The sequence below is a fragment of the Dendrobates tinctorius genome, unplaced genomic scaffold, assembly GCF_039654945.1.
Source record: "Dendrobates tinctorius isolate UK_male_01 unplaced genomic scaffold, ASM3965494v1 ptg000112l, whole genome shotgun sequence".
NCBI classification, from domain to species: domain Eukaryota; kingdom Metazoa; phylum Chordata; class Amphibia; order Anura; family Dendrobatidae; genus Dendrobates; species Dendrobates tinctorius.
The window spans coordinates 2,319,159-2,343,210 of NW_027361780.1; the positions used below are offsets into that span (position 1 = coordinate 2,319,159).

At 45.3% G+C, this 24,052-nt stretch overlaps 1 protein-coding gene across 1 annotated transcript in view; it reads left to right on the plus strand.

The window, feature by feature from the left end:
* The first annotated feature begins 7,928 nt into the window (after positions 1 to 7,928).
* The window catches only part of KSR1 (kinase suppressor of ras 1), a 223,855-nt gene continuing 207,731 nt past the window's right edge, over positions 7,929 to 24,052 (plus strand). The window contains exon 1 of the mRNA XM_073589733.1: positions 7,929 to 8,456. Within this exon, the coding sequence (XP_073445834.1) occupies positions 8,259 to 8,456 (198 nt within the window). The 5' untranslated portion in view covers positions 7,929 to 8,258. The remainder of the gene's footprint in view (positions 8,457 to 24,052) is intronic.

A 24,052-nucleotide genomic window follows, 5' to 3' on the forward strand; every position in this document is an offset into this window, starting at 1 on the left:
GCTGGAAAACACCCCCATAGCATGATGCTGCCACCACCATGTTTCACTGTTGGGATTGTATTGGGCAGGTGATGAGCAGTGCCTAGTTTTCTCCACACATACCGCTTAGAATTATCACCAAAAAGTTCTATCTTCATCTCATCAGACCAGAGAATCTTATTTCTCATAGTCTGGGAGTCCTTCATGTGTTTTTTAGCAAACTCTATGCAGGCTTTCATGTCTTGCACTGAGGAGAGGCTTCCGTCTGGCCACTCTGCCATAAAGGCCCGACTGGTGGAGGGCTGCATTGATAGTTGACTTTGTGGAACTTTCTCCCACCTCCCGACTGCATCTGTGGAGCTGAGCCACGATGATCTTGGGGTTCTTCTTTACCTCTCTCACCAAGGCTCTTCTCCCACAATTGCTCAGGTTGGCTGGACGGTCAGGTCTAAGAAGACTTCTGGTGGTCCCAAGTTTCTTCCATTTAAGGAATATGGAGGCCACAGTGCTTTTAGGAACCTTGAGTACTGCAGAAATTCTTTTATAACCTTGGCCACATCTGTGCCTTGCCACAAATCTGTCTCTGAGCTCCTTGGCCAGTTCCTTTGACCTCATGATTCTCATTTGGTCTGTCATGCACTGTGAGCTGTGAGGTCTTATATAGACAGATGTGTGGCTTTACAAATCAAGTCCTATCAGTTTAATTAAACACAGCTGGACTCCAATGAAGGAGTAGAACCATCTCAAGGAGGATCACAAGGAAATGGACAGCATGTGACTTAAATATGAGTGCCTGAGCAAAGGGTCTGCGTACTTATGACCATGTGATATTTCAGCCTTCTTTTTTAATAAATTTGCAAAAATTTCTACAATTCTGTTTTTTTTTCAGTCAAGATGGGGTGCAGAGTGTACATTAATGAGAAAAAAATTAACCTTTTTGAATTTACCAAATGGCTGCAATGAAACAAAGAGTGAAAAATTTGAAAGGGTCTGAATACTTTCCGTACCTACTGTATATATGGTACGTTGTGCTGCCCCAGAGTATAGGATTGCAGCGCACGGCTCTCCTGACATCAGTGGCTACCAGCGCTAACTAGCATCACTGACTACTTGCAATGAGTACCAGAACAAACTACCTGTACTAAGTATCGAAAGCGATTGCCTATACTGACTACCAGCAGTGAGTACCAACATTGACTATCGGCACTAACTACTAGCATTCACTAGGAACACTCACAACCAGCAGTGACTAATAGTGACTGCCAGCACTGAGCACCGGAAATGAATATTGGCAGTGGCTGCCAGCACTGACTACCGGAAGTAACTACCAGCACTGAATACCAGCAGTTACTACAAGCTCTGACTATCGGCAGTGATTATCATTACTGACTACCAGAAATGACAACCACTACTGAAAGCCAGACCAGCACTGGCAACCAGCAGTGACTACCTATAGAAGTAATTACCAGCAGTGACTAACACTAACAGCACTGAGCACTGGCAATAAATATCAGCAGTGACTACCAGCACTGTTTACCGACAGTGACTACCAACACTACCTGCGCTGACTACCAGCACTGACTCAGTAGTGACTACCAACAGTGACTACCTGCAGCGACTACCTATACTGACTACCATCAGTGACCTACCTTCACTGGCTACTAGAAGTGCCTACCTAAATTGACTACCAGCAATGACTACCTAAACTGACTACCAGAAGTGACATCCTACACTGACTTCCAGCAGTGACTTCCTACACTGACTACCAGCAGTGACTACATACACTGTCTACCAGCAGTAACTACATACACTGAATCAGAGCACTAAGCATATACTACCAGCAGTGACTCCCAGCACTGAACAGTGACTACCAGCAGTGACGACCTGCACTACCAGCAATAAGCAGTGACTACCAGTAGTGACTACCTCGATTTACTCCCAGCAGTACGCAGATACTACCAGCAGTGACTTCCAGCAATAAGCAGTGACTACCAGCAATAAACAGTGACTTCCAGCAATAAGCAGTGACTACCAGTAGTGACTACCTCGATTTACTCCCAGCACTACGCAGATACTACCAGCAGTGACTACCAGCAATAAGCAGTGACTTCCAGCAACAAGCAGTGAGTACTAGCAATAAGCAGTGACTTCCAGCAATAAGCAGTGACTTCCAGCAATAAGCAGTGACTACCAACAGTGACTTCCTGCAATAAGCAGTGAATACCAGCAATAAGCAGTGATTACCAGCAGTGACTTCCAGCAATAAGCAGTGACTACCAGTAGTGACTACCTACATTTACTCCCAGCACTACGCAGATACTACCAGCAGTGACTTCCAGCAATAAGCAGTGACTACCAGCAATAAGCAGTGACTTCCAGCAACAAGCAGTGACTACTACTAGCAATAAGCAGTGACTTCCAGCAATAAACAGTGACTACTAGCAATAAGCAGTGACTACCAGCTATAAGCAGTGACTTCAAGCAATAAGCAGTGACTACCAGCAGTGACTTCCAGCAATAAGCAGTGACTTCCAGCAATAAGCAGTGACTACTAGCAGTGACTTCCAGCAATAAGCAGTGACTACCAGCAGTGACTTCCAGCAATAAGCAGTGACTACCAGCAAAGCAGTGACTACCAGCAGTGACTTCCAGCAATCAGCAGTGAGTACCAGCAATAAGCAGTGACTTCCAGCAATAAGCAGTGACTACCAGCAATAAACAGTGACTACCTGCAATAAGCAGTGACTACCAGCAGTGACTTCTAGCAATAAGCAGTGACTTCCAGCAATAAGCAGTGACTACTAGCACTGACTTCCAGCAATAAGCAGTGACTACCAGCAGTGACTTCCAGCAATAAGCAGTGACTTCCATCAATAAGCAGTGACTACCAGCAATAAACAGTGACTTCTAGCAGTGACTTCCAGCAATAAGCAGTGACTACCAGCAGTGACTTCCAGCAAAAAGAAGTGACTACCAGCATTAAACAGTGACTATAAGCAGTGACTCCCAGCATTAAGCAGTGACTATAAGCAGTGACTCCCATAAGCAGCGACTATCTGCTGTGACTCCCAGCAATAAGCAGTGGCTATCAGATATAAGCAGCAACTATCAGCAGTGACTCCCAGCAATAAGCAGTGACTACCAGCAGTGACTTCCAGCAATAAGCACTGACTACCAGCAATAAGCAGTGACTACCAGTAGTGACTACCTACATTTACTCCCAGCACTACACAGATACTACCAGCAGTGACTTCCAGCAATAAGCAGTGACTACCAGCAATAAGCAGTGACTTCCAGAAATAAGCAGTGACTAACAGCAATAAACAGTGACTACCAGCAATAAGCAGTGTCTACCAGCAGTGACTTACAGCAATAAGCAGTGAATTCCAGCAATAAGCAGTGACTACTAGCAATAAGCAGTGACTTTCAGCAATAAGCAGTGACTTCCAGCAATAAGCAGTGACTACTAGCAATAAGCAGTGACTTCCAGCAATAAGCAGTGACTACCAGCAATAAGCAGTGACTTTCAGCAATAAGCAGTGACTTCCAGCAATAAGCAGTGACTACTAGAAATAAGCAGTGACTTCCAGCAATAAGCAGTGACTACCAGCAATAAGCAGTGACTTCCAGCAATAAACAGTGACTACCAGCAGTGACTACCAGCAATAAGCAGTGACTTCCAGCAATAAGCAGTGACTACCAGCAATAAGCAGTGACTACCAGTAGTGACTTCCAGCAATAAGCCGTGACTACCAGCAATAAGCAGTGACTTCCAGCAGTGACTTCCAGCAATAAGCAGTGACTACCAGCAATAAGCAGTGACTACCAGCAGTGCCTTCCAGCAATAAGCAATGACTACTAGCAATAAGCAGTGACTACCAGCAGTGACTTCCAGCAATAAGCAGTGACTACTAGCAATAAGCAATGACTTCCAGCAATAAGCAGTGACTTCCAGCAATAAGCTGTGACTACTAGCAATAAGCAGTGACTTCCAGCAATAAGCAGTGACTACCAGCAGTGACTACCAGCAATAAGCAGTGACTTCCAGCAATAAGCAGTGACTACCAGCAATAAGCAGTGACTACCAGCAGTGACTTCCAGCAATAAGCAGTGACTACTAGCAATAAGCAGTGACTACCAGCAGTGACTTCCAGCAATAAGCAGTGACTACTAGCAATAAGCAGTGACTTCCAGCAATAAGCAGTGACTACCAGCAGTGACTTCCAGCAATAAGCAGTGACTACCAGCAATAAGCAGTGACTACCAGCAGTGCCTTCCAGCAATAAGCAATGACTACTAGCAATAAGCAGTGACTACCAGCAGTGCCTTCCAGCAATAAGCAGTGACCACTAGCAATAAGCAATGACTTCCAGCAATAAGCAGTGACTTCCAGCAATAAGCAGTGACTTCCAGCAATAAGCAGTGACTACCAGCAGTGACTTCCAGCAATAAGCAGTGACTACCAGCAATAAGCAGTGACTACCAGCAGTGCCTTCCAGCAATAAGCAATGACTACTAGCAATAAGCAGTGACTACCAGCAGTGACTTCCAGCAATAAGCAGTGACTACTAGCAATAAGCAATGACTTCCAGCAATAAGCAGTGACTTCCAGCAATAAGCAGTGACTACTAGCAATAAGCAGTGACTTCAAGCAATAAGCAGTGACTACCAGCAGTGACTACCAGCAATAAGCAGTGACTACCAGCAATAAGCAGTGACTACCAGCAGTGACTTCCAGCAATAAGCAGTGACTACTAGCAATAAGCAGTGACTACCAGCAATAAGCAGTGACTACCAGCAGTGACTTCCAGCAATAAGCAGTGACTACCAGCAATAAGCAGTGACTACCAGCAGTGCCTTCCAGCAATAAGCAATGACTACTAGCAATAAGCAGTGACTACCAGCAGTGACTTCCAGCAATAAGCAGTGACTACTAGCAATAAGCAATGACTTCCAGCAATAAGCAGTGACTTCCAGCAATAAGCAGTGACTACTAGCAATAAGCAGTGACTTCAAGCAATAAGCAGTGACTACCAGCAGTGACTACCAGCAATAAGCAGTGACTACCAGCAATAAGCAGTGACTACCAGCAGTGACTTCCAGCAATAAGCAGTGACTACTAGCAATAAGCAGTGACTACCAGCAATAAGCAGTGACTACCAGCAGTGACTTCCAGCAATAAGCAGTGACTACTAGCAATAAGCAGTGACTACCAGCAATAAGCAGTGACTACCAGCAGTGACTTCCAGCAATAAGCAGTGACTACCAGCAATAAACAGTGACTACCAGCAGTGACTTCCAGCAATAAGCAGTGACTACTAGCAATAAGCAGTGACTACTAGCAATAAGCAGTGACTACAAGCAGTGACTTCCAGCAATAAGCACTGACTACCAGCAATAAGCAGTGACTACCAGTAGTAACAACCTACATTTACTCCCAGCACTACGCAGATACTACCAGCAGTGACTTCCAGCAATAAGCAGTGACTACCAGAAATAAGCAGTGACTTCCAGCAATAAGCAGTGACTAACAGCAATAAACAGTGACTACCAGCAATAAGCAGTGACTACCAGCAATGACTTCCAGCAATAAGCAGTGACTTCCAGCAATAAGCAGTGACTACCAGCAATAAACAGTGACTACCAGCAGTGACTTCCAGCAATAAGCAGTGACTACCAGAAATAAGCAGTGACTTCCAGCAATAAGCAGTGACTAACAGCAATAAACAGTGACTACCAGCAATAAGCAGTGACTACCAGCAGTGACTTCCAGCAATAAGCAGTGACTTCCAGCAATAAGCAGTGACTACTAGCAATAAGCAGTGACTTTCAGCAATAAGCAGTGACTTCCAGCAATAAGCAGTGACTACTACCAATAAGCAGTGACTTCCAGCAATAAGCAGTGACTACCAGCAATAAGCAGTGACTTTCAGCAATAAGCAGTGACTTCCAGCAATAAGCAGTGACTACTACCAATAAGCAGTGACTTCCAGAAATAAGCAGTGACTACCAGCAATAAGCAGTGACTTCCAGCAATAAGCAGTGACTAACAGCAATAAGCAGTGACTACCAGCAGTGACTTCCAGCAATAAGCAGTGACTACTACCAATAAGCAGTGACTTCCAGCAATAAGCAGTGACTACCAGCAATAAGAAGTGACTTTCAGCAATAAGCAGTGACTTCCAGCAATAAGCAGTGACTACTAGCAATAAGCAGTGACTTCCAGCAATAAGCAGTGACTACCAGCAATAAGCAGCAACTTCAGCAATAAGCAGTGACTTCCAGCAATAAGCAGTGACTACTAGCAATAAGCAGTGACTACTAGCAATAAGCAGTGACTTCCAGCAATAAGCAGTGACTACCAGCAGTGACTACCAGCAATAAGCAGTGACTTCCAGCAGTGACTTCCAGCAATAAGCAGTGACTACTAGCAATAAGCAGTGACTACTAGCAAAAAGCAGTTACTTCCAGCAATAAGCAGTGACTACTAGCAATAAGCAGTGACTACCAGCAATAAGCAGTGACTACCATCAGTGACTCCCAGCATTAAGCAGTGACTATCAGATATAAGCAGTGACTCCCAGCATTAAGCAGTGACTACCAGCAATAAGCAGTGACTCCCAGCATTAAGCAGTGACTATCAGATATAAGCAGTGACTCCTAGCAATAAGCAGTGACTATAATAAGCAGCGACTATCAGCAGTGACTCCCAGCATTAAGCAGTGACTATCAGATATAAGCAGTGACTACCAGTAATAAGCAGTGACTATAATAAGCAGCGACTATCAGCAGTGACTCCCAGCAATAAGCAGTGACTACCAGCAGTGACTCCCAGCATTAAGCAGTGACTATCAGATATAAGCAGTGACTCCCAGCATTAAGCAGTGACTATAAGCAGTGACTATCAGACATAAGCAGTGACTCCCAGCATTAAGCAGTGACTATAAGCAGTGACTATCAGATATAAGCAGTGACTCCCAGCATTAAGTAGTGACTACCAGCAGTGACTCCCAGCAATAAGCAGTGACTGTCAGCAGTGACTCCCAGCATTAAGTAGTGACTACCAGCAGTGACTCCCAGCAATAAGCAGTGACTATCAGATATAAGCAGTGACTATAAGCAGTGACTATCAGATATAAGCAGTGACTATAAGCAGTGACTATCAGATATAAGCAGTGACTATAAGCAGTGACTATCAGATATAAGCAGTGACTATAAGCAGTGACTATCAGATATAAGCAGTGACTATAAGCAGTGACTATCAGATATAAGCAGTGACTATAAGCAGTGACTATCAGACATAAGCAGTGACTCCCAGCATTAAGCAGTGACTATAAGCAGTGACTATCAGATATAAGCAGTGACTCCCAGCATTAAGTAGTGACTACCAGCAGTGACTCCCAGCAATAAGCAGTGACTGTCAGCAGTGACTCCCAGCATTAAGTAGTGACTACCAGCAGTGACTCCCAGCAATAAGCAGTGACTATCAGATATAAGCAGTGACTATAAGCAGTGACTATCAGATATAAGCAGTGACTATAAGCAGTGACTATCAGATATAAGCAGTGACTATAAGCAGTGACTATCAGATATAAGCAGTGACTATAAGCAGTGACTATCAGATATAAGCAGTGACTATAAGCAGTGACTATCAGATATAAGCAGTGACTATAAGCAGTGACTATCAGATATAAGCAGTGACTATAAGCAGTGACTATCAGATATAAGCAGTGACTATAAGCAGTGACTATTGGTAGTCACTATACACAGTGACTGTCAGCAGCACTCAGGGCTCGAGCGGCTTCTAATCTAAAGTGAAAGTATTCCGCAGCAGACAAGTGACAGCAGCATCCCCTGCACAAGTGTGTGATCTCCTGCTGGAGACTACAAGCCCCACAATCCCTTGCCTGTGACCCGAGCTCTGCCTGACATTAAAAAGCCCAGAGAGGGGGAAGCGATCGGCGAGTGCTGTGCGGCGCTGCTGTCAGGATATGACTCCCCTCACTATTATTTGGCTGGCATCACGATAAGTCGCCGGTCGCGACCCCTCCCTCCCCGGTCCGGGCATCGCTGGGGGAGTGACGAGGATCGGATGGACTTTCTGTAATCCCCACCCTGCATGGATGCCCGGCGCTCTGGCACCTTTATCCTCGCACATCGGTAAACCTACATGGCCGATCCCGCACGCACGATCCATCCGATCTGATCGCACATTTTGCACAGTGCCCGGAGGAGAGGTCGCTGTCCTGGTGTAATCACCTCTTCCCGATGCCGAGAAGATGGAGAGTCGGAAGCTGCTAGACAAGAAGCCGGGAGGCGACGTGCTGGGGAGCGGGGAGAGGTCGGCCCTGTCCGCCCGGGAGCACTGCGAGCTCATCCAGAACATGATCGACATCTCCATGTCCAACCTGCGGGGGCTCCGCACTCAGTGCGCCGCCTCTAACGACCTGACACAGCAGGAGATCCGGACCCTGGAGGTGGGTGACGAGACCGGGGCAACTTCACCGCCAGCATGCACCCGGGCGCCAGCGGTGGCAGGGTTAAGATGCTCGTGCACTTGACCCTGTGAGGCCCGTGTGCTGCCGTTTGCAGGCTGAGATCTCCACTTGTGTCCGGCAAGGAATGAGTTAATGAATAAATCTAGCACCCTGCTATGTGTATGTTCGGCAAGAGAGTAATCCGCGGAGGCTGCGACCGTCTGCAGCCACAGCTATGGCTGGATGGATGGGCAGCCTGTGCTGAGAGGCCTGTGCTGCTGGCAGGTGACACTGCTCTCCATCACTGGCATCACAGGCTCCAGCAGACTCCTGGGTGCTGTGGGGAGAATGGCTGCTCTGAGCGTTGGTTCCTAGAGATGTCCCTACATTATATATAGTGCTTATGTAGCCTGCGCTGTCCCCAGGACCACTGGCAGCAATCATGGACCACAGGTAGCACATGGTGATTGGAGCGCCCGCCAGGGTCCCAGTCAGAATCATCAGCATTGTGGCCATCAGCTTCAACTTTCATGTGGTCTTTGGGTTGGAGAAAAATATGTTCTGCTGTCATTATCAAGGCAGAAGATAGCAGGTTAGTGACACAAGATGGCAGGGCGATCTGTGATAAGGGGACAGGAAATGTGCGCAAATAGTGGACACGAGATGGCAGAGGAGTCTGAGATTAGTGGGCATGAGATGGCAAAAGAATCCACGACTAGTGGACACATAATAGGAGAACCTGTGATTAGTGGACGTGAGATGGCAGAGGAGTCTGATTAGCGGACACGAGATGGCAGAGGAGTCTGATTAGCGGACACGAGATGGCAGAGGAGTCTGATTAGTGGACACGAGATGGCAGAGGAGTCTGATTAGTGGACATGAGATGGCAGAGGAGTCTGATTAGTGGACACGAGATGGCAGAGGAGTCTGATTAGCGGACACGAGATGGCAGAGGAGTCTGATTAGCGGACATGAGATGGCAGAGGAGTCTGATTAGTGGACACGAGATGGCAGAGGAGTCTGATTAGTGGACACGAGATGGCAGAGGAGTCTGATTAGGGGACACGAGATGGCAGAGGAGTCTGATTAGCGGACACGAGATGGCAGAGGAGTCTGATTAGTGGATATGAGGTGACAGGGATTGCTGTGATTAGTGGACACGAGATGGCAGAGGAGTCTGATTAGCGGACACGAGATGGCAGAGGAGTCTGATTAGTGGACATGAGGTGACAGGGATGGCTGTGATTAGCGGACATGAGGTGACAGGGATGGCTGTGATTAGCGGACATGAGGTGACAGGGATGGATGTAATTAGCGGACATGAGGTGACAGGGATGGCTGTGATTAGCGGACATGAGGTGACAGGGATGGCTGTAATTAGCGGACATGAGGTGACAGGGATGGCTGTAATTAGCGGACATGAGGTGACAGGGATGGCTGTGATTAGCGGACATGAGGTGACAGGGATGGCTGTAATTAGCGGACATGAGATGACAGGGATGGCTGTGATTAGCGGACATGAGGTGACAGGGATGGCTGTGATTAGCGGACATGAGGTGACAGGGATGGCTGTGATTAGCGGACATGAGGTGACAGGGATGGCTGTAATTAGCGGACATGAGGTGACAGGGATGGCTGTGATTAGCGGACATGAGGTGACAGGGATGGCTGTGATTAGCGGACATGAGATGACAGGGATGGCTGTGATTAGCGGACATGAGGTGACAGGGATGGCTGTGATTAGCGGACACGAGATGGCAGGGGAGTCTGATTAGCGGACATGAGGTGACAGGGATGGCTGTGATTAGCGGACATGAGGTGACAGGGATGGCTGTGACAAGTGGACAAGAGATGGCAGGGGAGTCTGATTAGCGGACATGAGGTGACAGGGATGGCTGTGATTAGCGGACATGAGGTGACAGTGATGGCTGTGACAAGTGGACAAGAGATGGCAGAGCAGTCTGTGAGTAGTGGTCCCAAGATGGCAGGGGAGGCTAAAGCTGTCCATAGATGCTATATATTTTTGGCTCATCGACACCATTTCAGTGGGTTTTCCACTAATCTAATGTCTCACCTACATTACATGACCTGTAGATCTCACCAAATAGTGGTTACGGCCGCCTTTTTAATCTTTTTTGCTCCTAAATCTTTTTTTTGTAACTATAAGCTATTTTGTGTAGTACAAATATAGGAGGTTCAGCACTCTTCTGAAGATAGAAGATTTACTAATTTATTGTCCGCAGATTGAAGTCCATCTCAGATGGTGAAAAGATCAATGTCCTTAATCGTAGCCAGATCCTTTGCTCCTGATCCTCTGCCTTTACCTCGCTCTTCCTACTTCCTGCTTGTTCTGATAGCTTCGTCTCCCAAGCCGTTTACTTCCTGTACCGGTGATCACGCTTGCTATAAATGTTCTTTTATGTGGTCTTTGTAGTTTCTCTCAGTTGTATCCTTCTGCTTGTTACCACTGAGTGGGCATACAGGCCTACTGCTGGGTGGTTCGTGCCCGCTCAATTATTACTTCATCACTGAGTTGTACAGTTGACGCTTGTAGTATTTCCAATGCTCCATCCCTCGAGACTACTGACAGCACTGCTTCATTGTCATGGCCAGCTCAGGCTTCAGCTGCGGCCTAGTGAGGGACAGCAGTGAGTCCTTAGAGAACGGCTTAATTGATATTAATGACCCTTTGGGGATGAATAGAGCTCTGGAAGGCCCCCTTCCATGGGCAGGTATACTGCCTGAAATCAGCCCCGTCTACTATATAGTGTGTGATGCAGTTATCATGATGAGATTGTACTATTGTCCCTGTGAATCCCTCTAGGCCGCTGTTGTTGGCATGTACCCTGCATGTACTGACCACCACGCATCATCTTTAGGTCAGCGTAACAGTTACTATCAGTGACAATCAAGGGAACTATGGCTGATTGTTTGCTCACTGACAATGTACAGGCAGGAATGACTGGGAAGATGTATATCTTTGTACCGTGTTAGCCAGTAGATAGAAGAACATTCAGAATTGAGAGTCCTCAGTGGTTGATACTTTTAATGGCTAACTGGCGAAGAGACCTGAGTAGTCTGGAAAGCTTGTAATTTGTTACCATCTTTTCAGGTATCAACCACTGAGGACTCTCAATTCAGGAATGATTTTTCTTTATGAACAGTCGTAGGATCGATCATCATATAAGGCCCTTGAGTTTCGGCGAAAGCACAGACCTACTTTGGTCTATCAGTAAGCCAACTTTGTAGACTTGTCTCACGAAAATCAGGCCTGCACAAAGTGTGATTATGGTAGTCGTTAGGCCTTTGGGCAAAACCTATCAAAGCTTCATCTTCATCACTCTTTTGTCAGAAGGTGCTTCATATTTAGCACCATGTTACAATTTTTTGTTTGTCCCTCAGCTCAGGCCACTTGAGGATATATTGAATTAGACCTAAAATTAGAATAATGCTTACTAAATTTTCCCACGGATGAATTTTTGCTGACTTCTTGGTGTGTTAACATATATTTCGCTATATCCTGGTTGGTTTGATTTGTTGTACAGTGGCATGCAAAAGTTCCCCCCCCTGGACAAAATTGCCGTTATTGTGAACAGTTAAGCACGTTGAAGATGAAATGATCTTTGTTATACTGAATAACCCCGTCTTCCTTTGAGTCTTTCAAGCTACACTTTCTGGATATTGTTATGTCCTTCTTTTTCTTTATATGCCATGTTTGTTACTGATTCTTATCTTGTTTGCAGACGGTTATAAATAAATATTAAAAAAAAAAAGTTAAGGGTGACACATTTCTTTTGTATTTTAGGAAACAAAATAATATATATTTCCATCTTTTATATTTTAAAAATTAGAAAAAGGAAAATGGGCCAATGTAAAAGTTTTGACACCCTGCATGGTTAGTACCTAGTAGCACCCCCTTTTGAAAGTATCACAGCTTGTAAACGCTTTTTGTAGCCAGACAAGAGTCTTTCAGTTCTTGTTTGAGAAATTTTCATCCATTCTTCCTTGGAAAATTTTTCCAGTTCTGTGAGATTCTTGGGTCGTCTGTAAGATTCTTGTATCGTCTTGCATGCATTGAAGGCTAGCCACAGATTTCCATTGATGTTCAGAGAGAACTGTGAGGGCCATATTTTTGCAGATGGCTCTGAACAGTAGAACAATATACCACAACTTTAGAGTCTGCTAAATGTTTCTGAAGGTCTTTTGTGGTCAGGCAGAGGTTTTGATTTGCCTCACTAGCAATCCTACGAGCAGCTCTCACTGAAATTTTGCTTGGTCTTCTAGACCTTATCTTGACCTCTACTGTTCCTGTTAACTGCCATTTCTAAATTACATTTCAAACTGAGGAAAGGGCAACTTGATAACGATTTGTTATCTTCTTATAGCTTTCTGCTTTGTGGGCCTCAACCATTTTCAGAGTGCTAGGCAGCTTCTTAGTGCTTACAAGATCTCAAGCTGATAGGGAATTTAGATCGTGAGCCCCTGGGGGACATCGATGATAATGTAAATAGTGCTCTATGGAATATGATGGCGCTATTTAAGCAAAACATAATAAATAACTATATATAATATACGTTGTGTGTGTGTATATATATATATATATATATATATATATATATGTCTTTATATATATATATAATCTGTATTTCATGTAACATTCTGATCCAGCTCTAGACCAGCGCCTGCCAGTAAAATGGTAAGAAAGCCTGATGACAACTGATGGATTCGCTTGTAATCCTGTTTAGTTGCATCAGGCTCAAAAAACTGAGCCTGATACAATGGATATATGTGAACCCAGCCTAATTAATCCATCGCAAATGTGAAATTTTATCTGGTTGCGTCTTTGCTAATAAGTGTCACTCCTTGTAAAAACCTGTTAAGATTCCTTTAATTTTCCCCATAGGCTATTCCAGGTTTCTGGGCAGGATGACGTTTCCCTGGGTCTTGGTGTTGCTTTCCTTGTAGTATATATGTAAGGCAGTTGGACAGGTTTCACATGTTTTTATGATATACTCACTAAAACTACAGGGATTGCAGCTCTGAAAAGGAAATAGCTAATTAGAGGGACTGTTTAGTTTGTGGTTTGGGTGGAATTTAGAGCTAGCCCAGCCAAGCCACACGTTTAAACCTTATAAAAAAGTTTTAAACATGTCTTCCTTCCAGCATGAAGACTGCGTCATTCTCTAAAGACAATATCGCCTTTTGTTGCGTGTAGTGGAAGAGAAGGTTATATTCCTAGATTGCACCTAGTGCTGTGTCGGGCAGTATAGCTTCCATTATGGCATAGTCAGCATACATAAGGTTCTTTTCCTGCAAGCTGCACCCATCAAACTATACCTGGAATTAGGAAATCAAGTGTATATTCTGTGCTTTTAACTCTCTTCTGTGATGTACTGCAGGTAATAAATGATTTGCAATATATTGTTACACATCCAGTCTATCTATCTATCCATCCATCCATCCATCCATCCATCCATCCATCCATCCATCCATCCATCCATCCACCTACCTAGCTATCTTCACCATTATGTTGTATTTCTAGTACATGCCAAGTGTAAAGATACTGGTAATAGAAACTTTGCTTATAATCGAAAGAGTCAAAGTTCTTTTCTGAACGTTGTGACCTTTGTTAAATGCCGACATTTCTGATGCCATGACTCCATGTTACTGCGCTGTTACATGCTTATCTATGGTGTGGTCACATGAACTATTCTGGTTTTCTTGTAGGTTGTCTCAGTAGATGTCTATACTGTTCTCAATCAGATTTTAATACATTTTTGTAGTAAACTATGAATTTCTCACAACTTTTAACTACCATGCTTCACGACAAGACATGTGCGCCGCTAGAGTGCACTTTTGTGGCATAAATTATGATAAATTTGTTCTGGCTTGCTCAACCTTTCACCCACTTTTCAAGGTGAGAGTTACAGAAAAATGAAAAGAGTCTCAACATTTTTGTGCAAAAAATTGCAACATTTCGAACAATTTTACTGGAGTAAATTGCTTGATGTGTCTGCCCAAAAGTGTGCGTGTAAATGAGGGGTCAGCGTCATCATTCATTGTATCTACAGACTGTTAAGGGCCTGTCACACTAAGCGATATCGCTAGCAATATCGCTATAACTTGTGACGTTATAGCGATATTGCTAGCGATATCGCTATGTCTGATACTTACCTACAACCCGCTCCCCCTGCTGGTTATCGCTGATCGCGCGAGAACAGGCTGGACTGTTTCTCGTCGTCAGCTTCCTGCGGCGCTTCCTGTGGAGAGACGAGCGTGGAGCCGGGCGGGAGGACGCAGGATCGCCTAGTGTGACAGGTAAGTAGCGACCCCCGTCCCCAGCGATGTCGCTGGTAAGATCTGCCTGTGTGGAAGCTCACTAGCGACCACTTAGCGATGTACCAGCGATCCTGACCGCGTCATATCGCTGGTACATCGCTAAGTGTGACAGTACCTTTAGACCTTTTGTCTACAGATATGTACAAACCCGTAATCTACCTTTGTAGATCTTCAGTGTGTGGTAACCAAGAATGTCGACTTGCATCCTAGTGTAGGCCGATACGTTTTTCTAGTTTTATTTTTTTCGAGTCCTCCTTTATATACTGGCATGATGGAGGGTTAGCTGTTCAGGTTTTGATTTTAGTGTAGAGCAGCAATTCTACCAGGGCTGTGGAGTAGGTGTCCATTTTGGTGGAGTTGGTATAAAACTCTGACTCCTAAAATGTATAATAAATTGGGTACAATAGCACAGTGCAGGATGTGCTTTAAAGGTTTTCATAAGAATTTGGGAAAGTTATGAAATGTCCTATAAATGTCTGTTCTGATCCTGATCTAAGGATTTCAGCAGTTAGAGTGGAGATCAATCTGTGCTGCACTTTATGTACATGCTCAGTAGTGACCAGTGCTGTGGAGTCGGAGGTGAGATGAATCTGTGCTGCACTTTATGTACATGCTCAGTAGTGACCAGTGCTGGGGAGTCGGAGGTGAGATGAATCTGTGCTGCACTTTATGTACATGCTCAGTAGTGACCAGTGCTGTGGAGTCGGAGGTGAGATGAATCTGTGCTGCACTTTATGTACATGCTCAGTAGTGACCAGTGCTGGGGAGTCAGAGGTGAGATGAATCTGTGCTGCACTTTATGTACATGCTCAGTAGTGACCAGTGCTGGGGAGTCGGAGGTGAGATGAATCTGTGCTGCACTTTATGTACATGCTCAGTAGTGACCAGTGCTGTGGGGTCAGAGGTGAGATGAATCTGTGCTGCACTTTATGTACATGCTCAGTATTGACCAGTGCTGTGGAGTCGGAGGTGAGATGAATCTGTGCTGCACTTTATGTACATGCTCAGTAGTGACCAGTGCTGGGGAGTCGGAGGTGAGATGAATCTGTGCTGCACTTTATGTACATGCTCAGTAGTGACCAGTGCTGTGGAGTCAGAGGTGAGATGAATCTGTGCTGCACTTTATGTACATGCTCAGTAGTGACCAGTGCTGGGGAGTCGGAGGTGAGATGAATCTGTGCTGCACTTTATGTACATGCTTAGTAGTGACCAGTGCTGGGGAGTCGGAGGTGAGATGAATCTGTGCTGCACTTTATGTACATGCTCAATAGTGACCAGTGCTGTGGGGTCGGAGGTGAGATGAATCTGTGCTGCACTTTATGTACATGCTCAGTAGTGAGGCAGTGCTGCGGGGTCGGAGGTGAGATGAATCTGTGCTGCACTTTATGTACATGCTCAGTAGTGACCACTGCTGTGGGGTCGGAGGTGAGATGAATCTGTGCTGCACTTTATGTACATGCCCAGTAGTGACCAGTGCTGTGGAGTCGGAGGTGAGATGAATCTGTGCTGCACTTTATGTACATGCTCAGTAGTGACCAGTGCTGTGGAGTTGGAGGTGGGATGAATCTGTGCTGCACTTTGTTTACATGCTCAGTAGTGAGGCAGTGCTGCGGGGTCGGAGGTGAGATGAATCTGTGCTGCACTTTATGTACATGCTCAGTAGTGGCCAGTGCTGGGGAGTCGGAGGTGAAATGAATCTGTGCTGCACTTTATGTACACGCTCAGTATTGGCCAGTGCTGTGGAGTCAAAGGTGAGATGAATCTGTGCTGCACTTTATGTACATGCTCAGTAGTGACCAGTGCTGGGGAGTCGAAGGTGAGATGAATCTGTGCTGCACTTTATGTACATGCTCATTAGTAACCAGTGCTATGGGGTCGAAGGTGAGATGAATCTGTGCTGCACTTTATGTACATGCTCAGTTGTGAGGAAGTGCTGCGGGGTAAGAGGTGAGATGAATCTGTGCTGCACTTTATGTACATGCTCATTAGTGACCAGTGCTCTGGGGTCGGAGGTGAGATGAATCTGTGCTGCACTTTATGTACATGCTCAGTAGTGACCAATGTTGTGGAGTCGGAGGTGAGATGAATCTGTGCTGCACTTTAAGTACATGCTCAGTAGTGACAAGTGCTGGGGAGTCGGGGGTGAGATGAATCTGTGCTGAACTTTATGTACATGCTCAGTAGTGAGGCAGTGCTGTGGGGTCGGAGGTGAGATGAATCTGTGCTGCACTTTATGTACATGCTCAGTTGTGACCAGTGCTGTGGGGTTGGAGGTGAAATGAATCTGTGCTGCACTTTATGTACATGCTCAGTAGTGACCAGTGCTGTGGAGTCGGAGGTAAGATGAATCTGTGCTGCACTTTATGTTCATGCTCAGTAGTGAGGCAGTGCTGCAGGGTCGGAGGTGAGATGAATCTGTGCTGCACTTTATGTACATGATCTGTAGTGACCAGTGCTGTGGAGTCGGAGGTGAGATAAATCTGTGCTGCACTTTATGTAAATGCTCAGTATTGACCAGTGCTGTGGGGTCGGAGGTGAGATGAATCTGTGCTGCACTTTATGTACATGCTCAGTATTTGCCAGTGCTGTGGAGTCAGAGGTGAGATGAATCTGTGCTGTACTTTATGTACACGCTCAGTAGTGGCCAGTGCTGTGCAGTTTGAGGTGAGATGAGTCTGTGCTGCACTTTATGTACATGCTCAGTAGTAGCCAGTGCTGGGGAGTCGGAGGTGAGATGAATCTGTGCTGCGCTTTATGTACACGGTCAGTAGTGGCCAGTGCTGTGGGGTCAGAGGTGAGATGAATCTGTTCTGTACTTTATGTACATGCTCTGTAGTGACCAGTGCTGGGGAGTCGGAGGTGAGATGAATCTGTGCTGAACTTTATGTACATGCTCTGTAGTGACCAGTGCTGGGGAGTCGGAGGTGAGATGAATCTGTGCTGAACTTTATGTACATGGTCATTAGTAACCATTGTTGTGGGGTTGGAGGTGAGATGAATCTGTGCTGCACTTTATGTACATGGTCATTAGTAACCATTGTTGTGGGGTTGGAGGTGAGATGAATCTGTGCTGCACTTTATGTACATGCTCAGTAGTGACCAGTGCTGCGGAGTCGGAGGTGAGATGAATCTGTGCTGAACTTTATGTACATGGTCATTAGTAACCATTGTTGTGGGGTTGGAGGTGAGATGAATCTGTGCTGCACTTTATGTACATGCTCAGTAGTGACCAGTGCTGCGGAGTCGGAGGTGAGATGAATCTGTGCTGAACTTTATGTACATGGTCATTAGTAACCATTGTTGTGGGGTTGGAGGTGAGATGAATCTGTGCTGCACTTTATGTACATGCTCAGTAGTGGCCAGTGCTGGGGAATCGGAGGTGAGATGAATCTGTGTTGCATCAATGCAGCGTAGCATGGAGGCGATCAGCCTGTGGCACTGCTGAGGTGTTATGGAAGCCCAGGTTGCTTTGATATCAGCCATCAGCTCGTCTACATTGTTGGGTCTGGTGTCTCTTATCTTCCTGTTGACAATACCCCATAGATTCTCTATGGGGTTAAGGTCAGGTGAGTTTGCTGGCCAATCAAACACAGTGATATTGTTGTTTGTAAACCAGCTATTGGTACTTTTGGCAGTGTGGACAGGTGCCAGGTCCTGCTGGAGAATTAAATTTCCATTTCCAAAGAGCTTTTTGGCAGATGGACGGCTGCGCTGACTTTGGTCTTGATAAAACACAGTGGACCTACACCAGCAGATGACATGGCTCCCCAAACCATCACATCTACCACACTTTTTCCTTCCACTCATCTCTCCATTAATATGCATGGATACAGCACTCTGAACAGCCAGCTTCTTTAGTAATGACCTTTTGTGTCTTACCCTCCGTGTGGAGTGTGTTAATGATTGCCTTCTGGACATCTGTCAAGTTAGATTGTGGAGCCTACTGAAACAGACTGAGGCTGTGTGCACACGTAGCGATTTTTAAGCATTTTTGCCGCGATTTTCGGCGCGAAAACGCTTAAAAGTCGTGTACAGAACGCCCCCCATGCATTCCTATGGTATTCCGCACATGCTGTGCTAATGCTGCGCTTTTTTCCGTGGCGGAATCGCATCGCGGAAAAAATCACAGCATGCTCATTCTTTTGTGCGGAATCGCAAAGAATTGCCGCGATTCCGCACCCATAGGAATGCATGAGAATCGCTTACTTCCCGCATGTGGCTATGCCCACCATGCGCGAAGTTAAGCGTCTCATGTGCGGTTGGTACCCACGGTGTGGAGGAGAGGAGACTGTCCTCCAGGCCCTGGGTACCATACCCCTGTAAAAAAAAGAATAAAAAATAAAAAATCGGGGTATATTTACCTTCCGATGTCCCGCGCTGCATTCCTGGCCTCAGCGTTCCCAGTAATGCCTTGCGGCAAGGCCCTGTAATGACGTAGTCTCGCGTGACTCTAGCGGTCTCGCGAGATCGCTATAGCAACGCGAGACTACGTCATCACAGGTCTCGCAAGGCATTACTGGGAACGCTGAGGCCCGGGAATGCAGCGCAGGACGCCGGAAGGTAAATATAACGCGATTTTTTTTTTTTTTTTTTTTTTTTTTTTTAGCATTTTAACATCCTATCTTTTACTATTGATGTCGCATAGGCAGCCTCAATAGTAAAAACCTGGTCACACTTGTCAAACACTATGTTTGACGCGTGTGACCAACCTGTCAATCACTTTCCAAGCGATGCTTCAAATCGCTTGGAAAGTGCTTGAATATCGCACGTGAAAATCGCGATCATAATCGCGGTGAAATCGCGCGGAAAAAAAACGCGCGATTTCTGGGAAGGAGTCCGGTTTTTAGTGAGCGTTTTAAAATGCTACGTGTGCACATAGCCTGAGGGACCTTTTTAAACGCTTTGGAAGCCTTTGCAGGTGTTTTTAGTTATTTTTTCTAATTTACTGAGATAAAGACTTTTGGGTTTTCATTGGCTGTAAGCCATAATCATCAACATTAACAGAAATAAACACTAGAAATAGATCACTCTGTAATGACGCTATATAATATATGGGATTCACTTTTGTATTGAAAAACTGAAATAAAGTAACTTTTTGATGATATACTAATTTTGTGAGAAGCACCTGTAGCATATAATATGTATACTGTGCGTCTGAGCTGACAGATTTGGCTACAGTTTTACTTACAATGTTATAGCGTTGCTCAGGTTGGTTGTGGTTTACTCTGTAGCAATTGTGACCAGAGGAGTAACTTAAAGATTCATATGCTAACTTGAAAATATGAAAAAAACTATTTAACTGTTTATAACAGAAAGTTGTCCCAACTTTCTAAATGACTTAGTGTTCCAGATCCTCATGATTTGTGCAATCTCCGCTTGCTGTGAGTGAATAAGAACACTTGAATTGAATTGAATTGAATCCGGTCTTGGTATTTGGAAGGTAAATTATCTGATACATTGTGTGAGCAGTGCACATAGGTTTGTGCTGTTCTTGTTGCATGTAAGCCTCAGGATTTTCCTTGACTGAATACAGTGGTATGAACCTCATTGATTGTAGAGGAGCAGTCTGCAGACCATTCCGTGCTTTGTTATTTTTATAGCTTTTAGGTACCTGTTTCTTCATCTGATGTGTTGCAGTTTTCCACATGTCAGTATTCATTCCATTTGCGTTATTCAGATATGGACAGCGAGTTACACTGGCCTGTACTAGGCTGCTGCAATTGTTACACATGGGGTTTCGGAGTTTCCCTTTCACATGTTAAGAGGCCACCGTTTTCTATGAGGTCTCAGAAAGTCCCCAGTTGGTTAATTGAACCGTTCCTTTAGATATTTGTCATTCCTCTTCTTAAGGTAAAGGATTTCCCCTTTGTGTGCTTTGCCAAGTGTGCTGTAACCCTGGCAGACTGTATGCTGCTAATGAATCTATTTTTTGCAGAGTGGGCTGCTTGATGCCATGGAGAATGTGTGTTTGTAATATGAGGCTTCTGAGTGGGTAGGCCACCAAAGCCACTCCACAGCACAATGCCTTGTATACTAGCTGAGATGTCAGTGGAATGGAATATTTGTCATCAATTCCTTTCCACCTAGAGAAACTAGTTATTTGTTCAAGGGGTTTTCCAGCTTTAAAGGATGCTCCGGGCTTATGGTATTGATGACCTCTACTTATGGAAGATCATCAATTTCAGATCACGGGTACTGAATACCGGAAATACACTAATTCGTTGTTGTTCCGCCAGCGGCCGGGTGTAAACAGTGCAGCCCTGCTTCATCACCCTGTTATGAATGAGTCACCGGAGGAGGAAAAAACAAAAATGCAAGCTAAGTCCAGAAAACCGGAGAGGTTGGTAGCTAGCGGTTTGCAGACCCCTGATCCTATTCACAACAACTAACAGTAGCCGTGGAGCGTTCCTACGGTGGTCCTAGATGCCTCTTCACAGCCGGAGAACTAAATAAGCCTAAAGAAAGAAAGGGGAAATCTAAACTGCCCCAGAGCAGACCCCAAAGCAATAGACAGCCCCCAACATGTATTGTCGATGAAAACAGATGAAAACACAAACACAGACAGAAAGACAGGCAGAGCAAACGATGGGGCCCAACTAACTAGCTAGGAAAGGACAGAAAAGATGCTTGCTGCAATCCGCAAAAACCCTACCAAAAATGTCCCAACACGTCTGATAGGAAAAACGTCCCTGAAGTCACTAGACTTCAAAATCCCTATATCAGCACTCCGATATATTCTGAAGACAGAGCAAAAGAGATTTAACCGATCAGGGACAAAAATGGAAATTCAGCAGAGCCCCAGCCGGGGCTGGCAGAACACAAAACTAAGCAAATCAGTCAAAATCTCATGGAACAATAACAGAGCAAAACTTAGCTTTAGAAGACAGGAACTGAACTGGAGGCCAGAGCTCAGAGCAGAGAAATCACCAGCAACCCAACAGGGCGTCGGCTGCCTTATATCCACTCAGAGATTCCGGATGTCCAATCGCAATCCACCTGTTCAGGTGACAGGTTTCTCCCATCCAAATCAGTTTCACCACCTCCTTTCACCAGCAGAAGGAGTTCATCGGACATCAAAGGTGAACGAGAAAATGAGCTCACAACAGTTGCCACTGCCAGTTTTTTTAGATAAGTTCACACTAAAATAATAGATGTTTATCTGCAGGACCTGGTAACGGCTGCTAAATGTGTGATGGGGTGGGGTGCTGCGCACCGTACACCACAGACAGCTGATGTGAGGGAGTGCCAGGGGTCAGCTCCTCGAAGATCTGCTATTGATTATAATCAATATAGATAATTATCTATCCTAAGGATAGGTAATCAATATGCATGTAGTGGAAAGCCTCTCTAAGGCTAGTTTCACATTAGTGTTTTTTAGCGCTGTGATTCGTGTGCAATAGAAACGCATGCAAAAAAACGCATCATGCATTTAGCATGCGTTTGCTTTTTTTAGAGGCATGCGTTTTAACCAGTTTCTAGCCATGTTAACTCTTAAAACGCATGCAATTTTAAACGCAGGCGTGCGCGTGTCTATGCGCACGCCTGCCTTCCCATAGACTGTAATGTGATTTTTTTTTTGTGCATTCCGTGCGCAAGCGTGCGCATTCCTTTTTTTTGACACAGGTCGGACGGACCAAAAATGCAACAGGTTGCGTCCGGCGCGCCTAGACGCACACTACAAAAAATGCATGCGCACGAAAGCGCATACGAACGCGTGCAAACGCTAGACCATGCGCCCCCATGTTAAAGATAGGGGCACAGGACACATGTGCATGGACGCACACGATGCGCTGCGCTAAAAAACGCTAGTGTGAAACCAGCCTAAAGCAGTCCTTGCATCACAACCATTGTCCTCTTAATATATGGCAATCATCATATTATATGGCACTGTGTACTTACAATTGCTCATTTTGCCTTTCTACCCAGTTAATGCTTCTCTTTTTCCATTAGGTCTGTGATTACTTGATAAAAAACTGACTAGCTGAATCCTTCTAAGCTCTATGTACAAACAGGAGGTCTCTTTTCACCTTATCAGTCATCATTAGAACTACAATTCAACATCACTATACAAAGACCCTGGCAGGGGGGAAAAGAGGAGCAGCTGGGTCTGGAGTTTATAGGGAACCTGTCACCCCCCTGGCGTTTTTAAGAAAAAGAGCCACCTTGTGCAGCACTAATGCTGCATTCTGTCAAGGTGGCTCTTTTACTTATCGTCCCCTCCACCGCAGAAATAATCGATTTTAAAAGTTGTCACACATACCTGTTTCTTGACCGGGGGGCAGGTCTTTCCCCCTCTGACACAGATGCCTCACATCCGTCACTCATTTTTTCCTGCCTTGTTTGGTCCGCCTCCTCATCTTTCTTTTCAAATCCTGGCGCCTGCGCTGTAGTATATATTCTTGGGCATGCGCAGTTAGCGCTGCCAGTTCTGTCTCATCACATCCTGGCGCCTATCCTGGCGCCTATCCTGGCGCCTATCTATCACATCTATTGCGCCTGCGTGGTCTCGCTTCCAGAGATCCCGCCCCGCAGTCGCTTATGATTTATTCACATTGCGGAGCTGGGAATCTTGGGCATGCGCAGTAGTTCTCTGCGGCTCTCATGCCCAAGATTCCCAGCCCCGCAGTGTGAATAAATCATAAGCGATTGCGGGGAAACAGGTATGTGTGACAACTTTTAAAAACGATTATTTCTGCGGTGGAGGGGACGATAAGTAAAAGAGCCACCTTAACTGAATGCAGCATTAGTGCTGCACAAGGTGGCTCTTTTACTTAAAAACTCCAGGGGGGGTGGCAGGTTCCCTTTAAGGGGGTGATGACTCATGCAGGGGAGAGGGACTTCCTGTTTCTACAGGATAAAAACTTTGATGGGAGCGCTTCTTTAAAGCTCATGCACACCAGCTTATTACAGATCTGGAATATAATTCATTATGTTTGTAATTCTGATTATATGAGGAACATACATTAGCTCATGCTTCCATGCTTGCCATTTTTCAGATATTCTTCCTTAGTTGCATTACCCATTGCAGAGAATGTTCTACTGGACGGAGGCAATACATGATGGCACACAGAGTATGGACTACGCTGTGATATGAATGCATACTATAGGGGCTCTTATTACCATTATTAATGGTCTATGCATGCTAAAATGTTACTGCTACCCCATATGTATTCTGATTTCTTTTCTGCTGTGCAGTAATATTTCACCATTGTGCATATCGCCCATTGTAGGTGAGACATAATTTTGCCCCACACATC